The 13,473-nt window shown below is 44.1% G+C and overlaps 1 protein-coding gene across 4 annotated transcripts in view; it reads left to right on the top strand.

Annotated features, from left to right (window-relative positions):
* The window catches only part of HIVEP1 (HIVEP zinc finger 1), a 139,855-nt gene extending 128,959 nt beyond the window's left edge, over positions 1–10,896 (top strand). For all 4 annotated transcript variants that reach the window (XM_081523782.1, XM_081523784.1, XM_081523783.1 and 1 more), the window contains 2 exons: positions 7,155–7,648; positions 9,197–10,896. In XM_081523782.1, the coding sequence (XP_081379908.1) occupies positions 7,155–7,648; positions 9,197–10,315 (1,613 nt within the window). In that variant the 3' untranslated portion in view covers positions 10,316–10,896. The remainder of the gene's footprint in view (positions 1–7,154; positions 7,649–9,196) is intronic.
* The last annotated feature ends 2,577 nt before the right edge of the window (positions 10,897–13,473 follow it).

Genomic DNA, 13,473 nt, shown 5'->3' with positions numbered 1-13,473 from the left:
CCCCCCAGTCCTCCCTGTCTTTCACGACCTCGACATTGATAAAGAGTCCTTGTCAGTTATTTCATAGAATTGTCTCAACTTGAGGTTTTCTGATACGTGCTCGTGGCTGGACTGAGGTCATGCATTCTTGGGGAGGCGCCACGGGGTGACTCTGGCTTTCTTGGGGCATCATATGAGGTACCTTATGTCACTGTGTCTTCATGGGTCACGTGAGCCTCCATTCCTTGGCCAAGGTGATGTCTGCCAGGACTCAGTACTGCAAACTTAACTCTTGTTCCCTTTATACATATTAAATATGTGTGGAGATACTTTAAAACTGTGTAGATATTTTGTTTATGCATTGATGGACCTTGCCTGTGGTATTACTGTGGTGTTCTAATTATTGATTAGAATTTTTCTGCACGGAAAAGTTAACCATTTCTCCCTTTGTTCATCCATCCATTCATTTATTGACTTCCATATGGACTTAAGGCTATGTGCTTAATTCTTTGGGTTACAGGTCTAGTACTTTTTTTTTTTTTTTTTGAACATGGAATGGTGTTGTATTTCACATATGACAATATACATGTTTCAATGCTAACTCTCCCAGAACGTCCCACCCTCACCTTCTCCCTCATAGTCCATAAGATTGTTCTATGCATCTGTGTCTCTTATTCTGTCTCGCATATAGGGTTATCGTTGCCATTTTTCGAATTCCATATATATGCATTAGTATACTGTATTGGTGTTTTTCTTTCTGGCTTACTTCACTCTGTATAATGGGCTCCAGTTTCATCCATCTCAGTAGAACCGATTCAAATGTATTCTTTTTAATGGCTGAGTAATATTCCATTGTGTATATGTACCACAGCTTCCTTATCCATTCGTCTGCTGATGGACATCTAGGTTGCTTCCATGTCCTGGCTATTGTAAACAGTGCTGCGATGAACATTGGGGTACACGTGTCTCTTTCATTTCTGGTTTCCTCGGTGTGTATGCCCAGCAGTGGGATTGCTGGGTCATATGGCAGTTCTATTCCCAGTTTTTTAAGGAATCTCCACACTGTTCTCCATAGTGGCTGTACTAGTTTGCATTCCCACCAACAGTGTAAGAGGGTTCCCTTTTCTCCACACCCTCTCCAGCATTTATTGCTTGTAGACGTTTGGATAGCAGCCATTCTGACTGGTGTGAAATGATAACCTCATTGTGGTTTTGATTTGCATTTCTCTAATAATGAGTGATGTTGAGCATCTTTTCATGTGTTTGTTAGCCATCTGTATGTCTTCTTTGGAGAAATGTCTGTTTAGTTCTTTGGCCCATTTTTTGATTGGGTCGTTTATTTTTCTGGAATTCAGCTGCAGAAGTTGCTTGTATATTTTTGAGATTAATTGTTTGGGGTCTAGTACTGTTATCTATTGTGTAGCTCAAGCTCTCAGTGGCCATTGAGAGCTCTTTGAGGTCTGTTCCTGTGCCCTTTCAATATGCTGCTGCTTTTTTAAAAATTTTTTTTTAAGCTATTCTTTATTCTTTGACACCTCAAGATGTTCCAGCCCTGGAATTGACCATTTCTCCAGGGACCCCTGGTTCCCTTTATTGGAGAATGGTATTTAGGAACCAAGATTTAGCCACTGCTGCTGCTGCTGCTAAGTCACTTCAGTCGTGTCCGACTCTGTGCGACCCCATAGACGGCAGCCCACCAGGCTTCCCCATCCCTGGGATTCTCCAGGCAAGAACACTAGAGTGGGTTGCCATTTCCTTCTCCAGTGCGTGAAAGTGAAGTCGCTCAGTCGTGTCCAACTCTTCGCGGCCCATGGACTGCAGCCCACCAGGCTCCTCCGTCCATGGGATTTTCCAGGCAACAGTACAGGAGTGGGGTGCCATTGCCTTCTCCGGTGTAGCCACTAGGTGATGCATTTCTGGCTGCTAACCTGTCACTGCTCTTAGCCCCTCTTGTTGGATAGAACTGGGAAATACCTGTATGTATACTAAATCATACATACACACATCTGTATTTATTTCTTTGTATACACATAAACACACACACACGAGAACATGCGTCCCTACTGATAATTCTAGTTCCAGTCCAGCCCCACAGAGTTTATTCTGTCTAGCCTATTCTATTTCCTTTTTTTCTTTCTCCTATAGTGAGAAACCTGGAACCTACAGTATATTCACCTATTTGTTCCACTCTAGTATACCAATAAACTAGTTCCAGAAATGCTGACCCACCTGTGAAAACAGACTTATAATCACAGCACAGTATCTGTGGGCAGCTCTTTTTGTCTTCTGCCATATTATCTCCCTCGTAGCTCAGCTGGTAAACAATCCACCTACAGTGCAGGAGATCTCACTTCGATTCCTGGGTGGGGAAGATCCACCAGAGGAGGGTTACGCTGCCCACTCCAGTATTCTTGGACTTACCAGCTCAGCTGGTAAAGAATCTGCCTGCAATGTGGGAGACCTGGGTTGGATCCCAGGGTTGGGAAGATCCCCTGGAGAAGAGAATGGCAACCCACTCCAATATTCTGGCCTGGAGAATTCCATGGACAGAGGAGCCTGGCATGGGGTCGCAAAGAGTCTGACACAACTGAGTGACTTTCTTCACTTTTTCATATTATCTGGTCAGAACCCCCTTTGCCAAGGTTGCCTGGGTCATGGTTGTGGAGTTTATTTGTGCTCAAGTCATCAGTCTCAGCTTGCATTTCATCTTGAATTTTCCCCACATCCTGGTTAATTATGCCTTTATTTACATACCATAAAATTCACTGTATGGTGTACAGTTCTGTGGTTTTTGACAAATGTGTAGAATTGTATATGTTATTGTTCAGGTGCTAAGCATGTCCGACTCTTTTCAACCCATGGACTGGAGCACCCCAGACTTGCCTGTCCTTCACTGTCTCCCAGAGCTTGCTCAAACTCACATCCGTTGAATCGGTGATGCCATCCAACCATCTCATCCTCTGTTGCCCCCTTCTCCTCCCATCTTCAATCTTTCCCAGCATCAGGGTCTCACCAAGTGAGTCAGCTCTTTGCATCAGATGGCCAGAGTATTGGAGCTTCCACTTCAGCATCAGTCCTTCCAGTGAGTGTTCAGGGTTGATTTCCTTTAGGATTGTATATCCACCCCCACCATTCCATGTAGAATAGTCCTACCACCCTAAAAGTCCCTTGTGCCACTTACATATAGATAACTGCTCCTCCCCGCCCCCCCAAGAGCCCCTAGCAACTACTGATCTCTTTCCCTCCCTGTATTTCTCTATTTTCTAGAGTCTCATATGAAAGGAATCAGAATAAGTAGCTTTTGGGGTCTGGCTTCTTTCACTTAGCAAAATACACGTGAGATTTATCCATGTTTTTGTGGGAATCAATTCCTTTCTTTTGCTGAGTAGTATTCTATTGTCTTAATGTTCCATAGCTTCTTATCCAGTGACTACTTCGATGATATCTGAGTTTCTTCCCGTATTTGGCAGTCATAAATAAAGTTGCTATAAAACATTCATATACAGGTTTTTATGTGAATGTAGTTTCCATTTCAGCAGGCTTTGATACTAGAAGTAGAATTGCTGGGTCATTAGCTTGGTGTATATGTAGCTTTGGCAGAAACCATCAAACTGTTCTTCAAAGTGTCTAGACCATTTATTCTAACAAGTGTCTGGACCATCTATTCTAATAATGAACTATTGGTATTTCATTGTGGGTTTAGTTTGCGTTTCCCTAATGATTGATGACGTCGAGCATTCTTCTCTGTGCTATTTGCTTTCCAGTTGTCTTTGGTGGGTTGTTTGCTTTCTTATTGTTGAATTTGGGTAGTTTTTAATATATTCTGAATATAATCCCTTTGTCAGAAATGTGATTTTCAGACGTTTTCTTCCAGTCTGTGGCTTATCTTATTCTCTTTTACAGTGTCTATCTCAGAGCAAAATTTTCTTAATATTGATGAAGCCTAGTTTATCCATTTTTTAAAATTAATTGTGCTTTTAGTGTCATATGTGAGTTTTTGTTTTTTAAGAAAGCTTGTATTTCTCTTTCATCTTTGAAAATTATTTTCAATGGGCATAGAATTCTGTTTTGTTTGCCTATGATTATTGCTGTATTTTTCACTGGTATCATTTCATTTTATTTTTCATAGTTTCTTCTCACAGCTGAAATTCCCACTTGCTATTATATGTTGCTCACCATTCTCATCAAGGCTTCCCTGGTGGCTCAGATGGTAAAGTGTCTGCCTACAATGTGGGAGACCTGGGTTCAACCCCTGGGTCGGGAAGATCCTCTGGAGAAGGAAATGGCAACCCACTCCAGTACTCTTGCCTGGAAAAGCCCCTGGACAGACGAGCCTGGTAGGCTACAGTCTGTGGGGTCGCAAAGAGTCAGACACGACTGAGTGACTTCACTTTCACCATTCTCATCAGAGCTTTTAACATACTATATTGATCAATTATTTTAAATTCTCTGAAAGTTCTAACATCTGTATCATATCTGACTGGTTCTGATTGCTTTTCCTCTTCTGAGTATTTTTTTCTTGCCTTTTTGTATGCCTTGTAATTTTTGTTGAGAGCTAGACATCTTACATAAGACAGTAGAGACCAATGTAAATCGCGTTTATGCCTGGCAAGTCCCTTCAGGTGAGCGTTGAAGGCTTGCTGTTTCCAGTCAGGAGCTGGACTGGGTTGGAGAGCTCTGTTGCTGTTAAGACTACCATCAGAGCACCAAAGGCTTCAGATTCCTAAAGAGACCTGTCTTGTTTGGGGTGCAGGTTGGATTGTAAGAGAAATGCTTGTTCCATTCCTGTTTTTTAGGTCTTTCCTTTGCACTGTGCATCAGAGAGGGTGTTGAACACATTCTGTTCTTCTGGTGCTCTTCCTGCAGTATTTTGCTGTTAGCTCTCACTTGAGGCTCCTTAGCCTGGCATTAGGGGGTGACGAGGAGGATAGGGGGGCACTCTGTTCTGGTCCCGCCCCAGCCTTCTGCGGGCACTCTGTCCTTGGGTCTCTGGGCTCTGGCCCTCTTGTTCTCCTGCCCCAGCTCAGCTGTTGTGGTGGACTCAGCTGGCAACCCTGTCCCTCCTTAAGGAGTAGAGGTGTGTTTTTCCTCTTACTCCGTTTCCTCACCGCAGTAAATTCTCACCAGTGTCCCAGGGGCAGCAATGCTAAAGTGCTCCTCTTCACCGGATGGCGTGTTTGTTCCCTAATGGAGAGATGGGACGGGGGTGCAGGGGAGTTCCCTGCCCCTCCTAAATGCTGCTTCTCTCCGCTGGATCCTGACCACCATGGATGCTTAGTCCGCTTTTCTGTGGGGTTGAACGATGATGATCATATACAACCTGAAAGAAGATGTAGCCTCAGAGGGTCCACACAGCCCCTTCCCCCCGCACTTGGCCCTGACCAGTCTGTCCACCGTTTAGCCGGCCTCTGACCCGTGTCCTGTTGCATCTGCCCCGGATGACTCCAGCTCGTCTCCCCTCTCTTATACAGACACTCCCTGGAGCTTGGGCTGTTTGATGGGACTTTAGCCTTCGGATTTGGGGAGAGTCCTAAATTTAAAGTTAGGCCTGTTCTTTTTTTTTTAAAAAAAAAAAAAAAAAACAGTAATAGCTTTTGAGCAAGTCTCACCGTAGTCGGTCTTTGCGGCAGGACTGGCCTCTGATGAAATCGGCTTCCCTCTCCAGTCACCTGTTCCCTCTCATCACTCATTCAGTTTCTTCTGTTTTGTTTTCTACTTTCTCTTATGAAAGACTTTTTTTCCCCCTCTTATTAAAATCTCTAAAAATATGTCTGATTTGGCATTCATGTGGCAAATTCAAAACGTATGAGGGATGACAGTCTAATTTTAGAATTTCAGGCATCAGACGAGGTTTCACAGAGGGATCTGAGGAAGGGGGCAGAGCACCTACCCACACCGCGCCCGTCCCTCGTCCGCGGGCACCCGGTGGAATTCGAGAGATCAGTGCTATTTTTATCTATTATTTTATAACAAAATAGTAGAACCCATAAAGCAAAAGACATGAAATCACATATTGGGAGCCTAAATGTATGTTTTGTGTCTGAATGTTTTAAGCATAAAAGTAGCATGTGCTTGAGATTAAAAAAAAAGTTCTAATCTGTTCTGTCTCCTAGAAATAATCATCCATAAATGTTGTTGTTGATACTTCAAGATTTTTCTCTAAGAACTTATCTTTGTAATATAGAAAGAGTAATAAAGTTAATTAATACACAGACCATTTGGGAAACCCAGGATAGATACCTATTAGTTATTTCTCTGTTCACATTTTTTCTCTTCAAAAAGTACGTGTAAATGCAGACTGCATTGCAGCAAAGCTGAATGTTGTATAGCTCAGCGACAGTGAATGGGGTGGAGATTTTACATGGCTCTTCCGTCTGACTGTTTAAACTCTATTAGCTTTCTGAGGGAAAGCACCTCTGATTTTGCAAGTTTGGAATAGACAAGGTTTTAAATCCAGTCTCACATGCACTTATGAGAATTTTAAAACTATTCCCTAGACTATCTTGACTATTCCTTGTAAAATAGTCTCAGGTGACATTATGCTGATATTAATGACTTTTAACTAATGTTCCATTTCCTATGAGAAATGAGTTGAGTCATTAAAAAAACAAACAAACAAAAAACAGAATATTACCACTCAGAGAACAGCGGAAACATGCCTAAAATACTGTTCAAATATCGTGGAAAATTATTCTGTTTGCAAATACGAAATGCCACCAGTATTTTGGTTTCATTTTAATTTGTTCAATAAAAGGGAGGTACAAACAAGTAGAGAAAAAGGGCTCAGAGAATGTGAACTCTCAGTTCACATTCTCTTTATAGTTCAGGCTTCTTTTGGAGTTGTAAAATTTGAGGCTTCGTTTTCTGGTCTGCACTATGTATCACCCTCTGCCCCTCTGTCCTGGCGAGATTCGTCCACCTTCCGCGTCCTCCAGGAAGCCCTCCTGGCCACTCCTCTCCTCTGCCGGCTCATCCCTCCGATCCCCGCTGTCCTGACTGCCTTCCTCCCCGTGTCATCCTCCCCCGACTAAAGTGGGGGCTCTGTATGGGCAGCGCTCTGGCCTTGAATATTCCTCGCAGTATTGCCAAGCTTATTAAAAAAAAATAAAAAAGATGCCGTTCATTAAACGTGCAAAAGCATCCCTAACGTCCCCTCTCGGTTGTTTTTTTCTCAGACGAGAAACAGAGGTTCAGTTTCGAGCGGTCTGGATACGACCCGGAGGAGTCCGACGGCGCCGAGGACGACGAGAACGAGAACGAGGAGGAGGACGAGGACAGCCAGGCCGAGTCGGTGTTGTCGGCCGCGCCCTCGGCCGCCGCCAGCCCGCAGCACCTACCGACCAGGGGCGGCCCTCGGGACCCCGCGGGCGCGGACGAGGACCCCGCGGCTCCCGAGGGCTTTCCCGGGGGGCCCGCGGACCCGATGGACATGCTGCCGAGGGCGCTGCCCACCAAGATGACGGTGCTGAGCGCGCTGCAGTCGGACCACGGCGGGAGCCCGGGGTCCCCCGCGAGTGCCGGGCCGCGGGCCGTGGGCGACGCGGAGGCGGCCGCCTGCCCACCCGAGGGGGCGCCCAGGTCCCCGTGTCACCAAATGTCTGTGGACTACCCCGACCCCGAGGAGATGCTGAGTGGCTCTGTGGCAGGAAAGGCTGTGGCTTTAACGCAGGTAATGGATCCGATGCCTTTTTCCTTTTGACTTCAGGAGTTAATGTACTGAAATTGCTCATTTGTAGCTACATCAGTTTTGTTTTTTTTTTAAACCTTATTTTCTTTTGTTTGATTTAAGGCTAAAGGACATTTATGCCCTTTGGATTCGTGTTATGAATCTTAGTCAAAGTTCATCTATTGAGTTAGAAATCTGTAAAAGAACCAAGTAGATCTTTGCAGTATGCTCATTTACTACTATTGGGTTTTTTATAAATACCTTGGAATAAATAATATTTGTGTACCAATGGAGAATATGAGTCTCAGGACCGCCGTTTTCCATGACTACCTCTGAGATGATCTTCCACTGGCGTTGATATGATGGATTTGCACTAATTATCCAAACATTTTGTATGTTACCCCTAATGACAAGGCAGCTACCAATTTGACCCCCCAAAAGTAGTAAGTTCACTTTGCTTGAATGATCAAATTACTGTCACCACTTAGGAAAGCTTCCTGCCCAAGAACTAGCTCAGGACCAGACTCAGGCCTCAGGAAAGTCACCCTTCATGTGAGCAATGAATGACTTCCTGCTTTTACACACCCTGGCAGGCTCCTGAGGAATCTGTTTTCTCTCATTGACAGTTCTCTTACCTCTGGGATGGACTGAGTATCACCATAGGATTTGTTTCTAAATGTGGCAGATTTTGGTTTCCTGGGTAACACTAGAGAAAACTCGGAAGACTAGGAAAGCTTGAATTGCTAGAGCCTATCCTATGTTAATGTTATTAAATTACATTCATATTTAAGTAGCATTAATATTTAAATTAATGTATACATTAATGGAGTTCTATAATGTGGATATATCAAGAAAAAGCAGATACTTAGATGATAATCTTGGGTGGGAAGATTGGCAGGACTTACCCCTTCTACTAACATTTCATTCCTTTCCTATTAGTCACCTGTGCTCTAAGCTTCTGTCCCTAAATCTCTCACATACCTACTGGTGTCTGGAAATCCAGTTTTCAGTAGACATTTCATACACTTAGAATAAAATGAAGGAAGAAATGAAAACTGCAGACCTCTTCGTTCATGGAAGCTCTTTATTTCATAAATGACTAGTCCTCCAGTTAATTTTTCCCCGGAGTCGATACTCATGGCCAACTAAGATCTCAGAATTTCTCAGTAATTCCTAATTTATAAACGAGGGTGGAGCTGGAGGTGCCAGCAGTAATAATAGCAGTGGAAGAAGAAGAAGATAATTATGGCTACCTCTCAGGGTTAATTTTGGTATAAATGAAATGATATCCAGAAAAGCTGTTTGAAAATTAAGTACTATACAGAATCTGTGGTGGTTATTTATTCTAGAAAATAAAGAGCTTAAGGGTGTAATAGGAATTTTGCTTTTTAAATCAACATACCAACATTTAGCAAGCTTATTTTTATGAAATCGTTGTTGTACACACTTTTACCTCAAGACAGAAGAGACTTGTTACAAGAGCCAAAACTTTTGCTTGGTGACTAATAAGGAAGCTGAGCCATCAAGAGATGATTCTGTTTTGTCTTTCAGGGCCCGCCATGCCTGAGCCTTCCTCGTCCCCCGGCGTTTGAGCCAGGAGGGGCTCCTCCGTCCACCTCGCCTCGGCCCGGCCCCCAAGAGCAGAAGCCGCCAGCCGCCCTGCCTCCGCCAGCCGCCCTGCCTCCGCCCGCAGGCCTGCCTTCTCCGCAGACGCACCTGTTCAGCCACCTGCCTCTGCATTCCCAGCAGCAGTCGAGGACACCCTATAACATGGTTCCTGTCGGGGGTATCCAGGTGGTCCCGGCCGGCCTCACCTACTCCACCTTCATCCAGGCCGGGCCAGTGCAGCTCACCATCCCGGCTGTCAACGTCATCCACAGACCGCTGGGCACCCCCGGGGACTTGAGCGCGGACGTGCCAGGCGCCACCAGCCCCGCCGGCGTGGCCGAGCTGAGCAGCGTGGTGCCCTGTATCCCCATCCCCATTAGCCAGATCCGCATGCCGACGCTGCAGCCCCTGCCGGCCCTGAGCATGGAGACCGTCAACATCGTGGGCCTGGCCAGCGCCAACCTCGGCCCGCAGGGGCGCCCACCGGGACTGGCTCTCAACGCCGTGGGGCTGCAGGTGGTGGCCGCCAACCCTGCCTCCCAGAGCAGCCCCGCGCCCCCGGCGCCCCTCCCGGGCCTCCAGATCCTGAACATCGCCCTGCCCACGCTCATCCCCTCCGTGAGCCAGGTCCCCGTGGACGCCCAGGGCGCCCCCGAGATGCCCGCTCCCCCAAACAGGGCTCCTCGGGAGGCACCGCCCACGCAGCCTTCTGCCGGGGCGCATCCCGGCAGCGGGACCCCATCCCCGCAGGGCTCACCCGGAGTCCAGCGGGAAAGCGCACAGAAGGGTCTAGATCCGTCTGCCCCGACCAGAGACCAGGCAAGGCGGGACAGCTCCAGTCCCAGGGACGCAGGGAAGGGGGCCTCGGGGAATCACCCGAAGCCCCGGCACGACACCCCTGGCGCGCCCTGCAAACCAGCCTCGGCAGCCGCGCCCCCACCGGGCCGGCCGCGGCTCCCCCTGGACCCGGAGGGACCCCGGCCGCAGCCCCGAAGGCCGGTCACCCAGTTCAGCGACGTGAGCAGCGACGAGGATGAGGACAGGCTCGTGATCGCCACCTAGGGGCTGTTTATTCAGGGGGGTGGTTTGGTTTAGGGGTTTTTTGTTGTTGTTTTTTGGTTTTTTTGGTTTTTTTATATAAACACTTACAGGTTTCTTTGAAAACCCTCCTTTCCTTAAAGCACATTTTTCTGACATAAACTCATGACTAATCTTTGTGCAATCATGAACTTTTGACCAATAATTGTTTTGTGTCAGCTCCAGCCATTTTTGTACATGTTGTATAGACAATTGTGCCTTTTAGGAGTTTTATGTTTAGAAACTGTACAGATTGTTGAATATCTATATACATAAAGTATATATTATATATGTACATGAAAGCCAGGTAGTTATTTGTGTTTAGCAAGGAAAAACCTGTCAAATAAATCCAATGATTAAATTATATGTTGCACTGTTAAATATTAAATTTTTATGGCTGTGGGGCAGAGTTTCTGTGTATAAATTAGTATGTAAACTCCATATTTATTGTATTCATATTAGTCTTTGAAAATGGGTCTGTCCTCCTTGTGTAAGACAGTAACTTTACACTTCAGACAGATTTTCTGTGTTATGAAATGTTTCAGTAAAATTGTTTACTGACTTTACCATTGCTTTAGTTGTGGTTTCTTTATGTCACGTGGTGACCAGCAACCTGCATTCGGACAAGAGCCTGAGGTTATCATTCCTTCCACAGTCACCCCCACCCCCTGTAGTTTTGAGAAATCAGGGGTTGATAGTACTGTTACTGCCGAGGAAAATGGCTAAGAGACCAATTTTTCCGACTTAATGAGGAATAATTTTGTAGCTATTTTGAGAAGATTCAGTACTTAAGAACACTACATGTAAGTATATTTAGCATAAGGACAGAAACAGGCAAAGTTCGTAAAGGTGGGTATCACAGCCTCTGAAAAACGTAAAATGACCTTGGTTTGAGCGAAGCCCAGGAGCCCCAGAGTTTGTGTGTGAACCCAGCCTCTGTGTCCCCTGGGCCCTGCTCCTTACAGCCAGAGACCTCCGCCCCGTTCCAAACCACGGGAGGTCTGGGCTTCACAGAAGAACCAAATTCAGACTTGAAAACTTAAGTTGACTCTTTAGAAATGATTGCTTCCTGTCCTGAGAGGCTTGACTTTTTTAGAAAAATGAGGAGGGGACCCACAGTTGCACCTGTGATGATGTGCAATATTACCTGAGGGCTACAGATGCTTCATTTGTGGAAAAATGTCTTAATGTTGGAATTTGAAGCAATGTGTTCATGTTTTTAAAGGCCTACTTGGTGAAGGTCTCGGAGACATGAAGTTGGTAGGACAGCAGTGCATGAGGGAAATAGTCTAAGGAGTTTGGAAGCCTGCTGTTAAGCCAGCCCCGGCTTCAAACCTGGGACTTGGGGAAAAGAGCCTGTCATCTTGGCGACTGCAAGCCCCAATCTAAATTATGATCTCTAGACTATGCCTCTGTCCCAGTAGGCTCTGATAGATCAGGGATGATTTTGATGCATGCTTCCATGTACATTTATTCTTGCCCACAGATTAAATAACAGATATCTCAACAACAATAAAACTATGTTTTATATCCCAAGATGTATTTGAAAAGAGTTCTGGAAACTTATAGGAATTGTATTGGTCTAACAAAATGGTTGTTGAAAATGAGGGTCAGTGTCTGTCAGATTTCTCAAAATAAGTTTTAACTTTGTGTCACACCTCTTACAATTTCGTTGCCTAAAATTTTAAAGCAGTGTAATAAACATTCTTGCTTCCTAGTCACATTTTAAGTACATATGACGAAGCTGAATTCAAAAGCAATGCTAAGAATTTTGGCAATGAGGTGGATTTGTTTGTTTTTATAGTTTATACAAATAGAATTTTGTTAATTTGAAGAATTCCTACCTTTAACCAAATACTAAATGTTGTGGTATGCTTGGATGTTCCCTGAAAATTTCATAATGCCGTAACATACCTTAGGCTTATTTTGTACTCTTGACTTCATGAAATTCATTACTTTGTACACATACCTTTAATATTACTGACTATAATGTAGCTTTCAAATATTTTGCTAGCATTTGAAATATGTAGCTAAATCAGAAACATTATCAAACTTTGTGCCATTATATTTTGAAATAGTCCCTTGACTAAAATATAAGGGGGTAATTCTGAACTGTTTCTCCAAAGTTGTCTTGTCCTAAGGAGCAAGTCATTCTCAGATTATCTACGACTTGCAAATAATGACTTGAATAAATTACTTAAGTGACCCAGAGAGCTGGGAAATTATGTTTGTATGCTTCATGAAAGATCCAGGTTAGTAAAGAAACAGAATGCAAGGATATAACAAATTTCCTTAAATTATTAACAAAACAGGTGACAAACATAATGTGAAACAACTTTAGCATCTTGTATGAATCCACTGACACCATCAGAAGTGTCGGAAATAGCAAAAGCATTAAAATTCATTTGTCTAGTTTTCAAAGATTAGTCCATCTGTTTTACGAATATTTGTTATGAGTTAACAGAAATCAGTTGCATTAAAGTAGCTCATTTTTATTCCCCAAACTTTAGGCTTCAACAGTAATTATTTCAGAATAAGACGATCAACTGATAACACTTAATATAAAGATTTTGTTTCTCATTTTTTTCAAAATATAGCCATGATTTTCCTTTTGCAGAAATGGTATAAATAACACTTTTCTTATTAATCTCTGACCTGAATTTTAAATGGTGGGGATTAACAAGGATTAGGGGTCATTATTTTCATTGGAAGACTGACGAGAAGGGTAATGTTTCTTTCATGATGCATGCTCAGGGCAAAATATGTGCTCTTCTTAACTTCTCTGTTTTTTAATGTAATACTTTAGGATGAAGTTTGAGATCAACTTGAGATCAAGCAACACCAGAAAGGTGACTTTTATTAGAGTAATTTTGTTTCAAAACCATCTATTAATTCAAAACATGGAATATTAAATATCCCTAAAGCAAGAATCTTTTTGCAAACCGACTCCCCATGACTTTGGAGAATTATCTATTTAATATTCAATAAAGGTTAGTGTGTGTGTGTGTATGTATACATACATGTATATCAGTTCAGTTCAGTCGCTCAGTCATGTCCTACTCTTTGCGAGCCCTTGGACTGCAGCACGCCAGGCTTCCCTGTCCATCACCAACTCCCAGAGCTTACTCAAACTCCTGTCCATC

Source organism: Giraffa tippelskirchi, chromosome 8 (genome assembly GCF_054371585.1).
Source record: "Giraffa tippelskirchi isolate mGirTip1 chromosome 8, T2T-mGirTip1v1.2.pri, whole genome shotgun sequence".
NCBI lineage: Eukaryota > Metazoa > Chordata > Mammalia > Artiodactyla > Giraffidae > Giraffa > Giraffa tippelskirchi.
The sequence above is the reverse complement of the archived record's forward strand: the minus strand, read 5'-3'. Positions and strand labels throughout refer to the sequence as shown.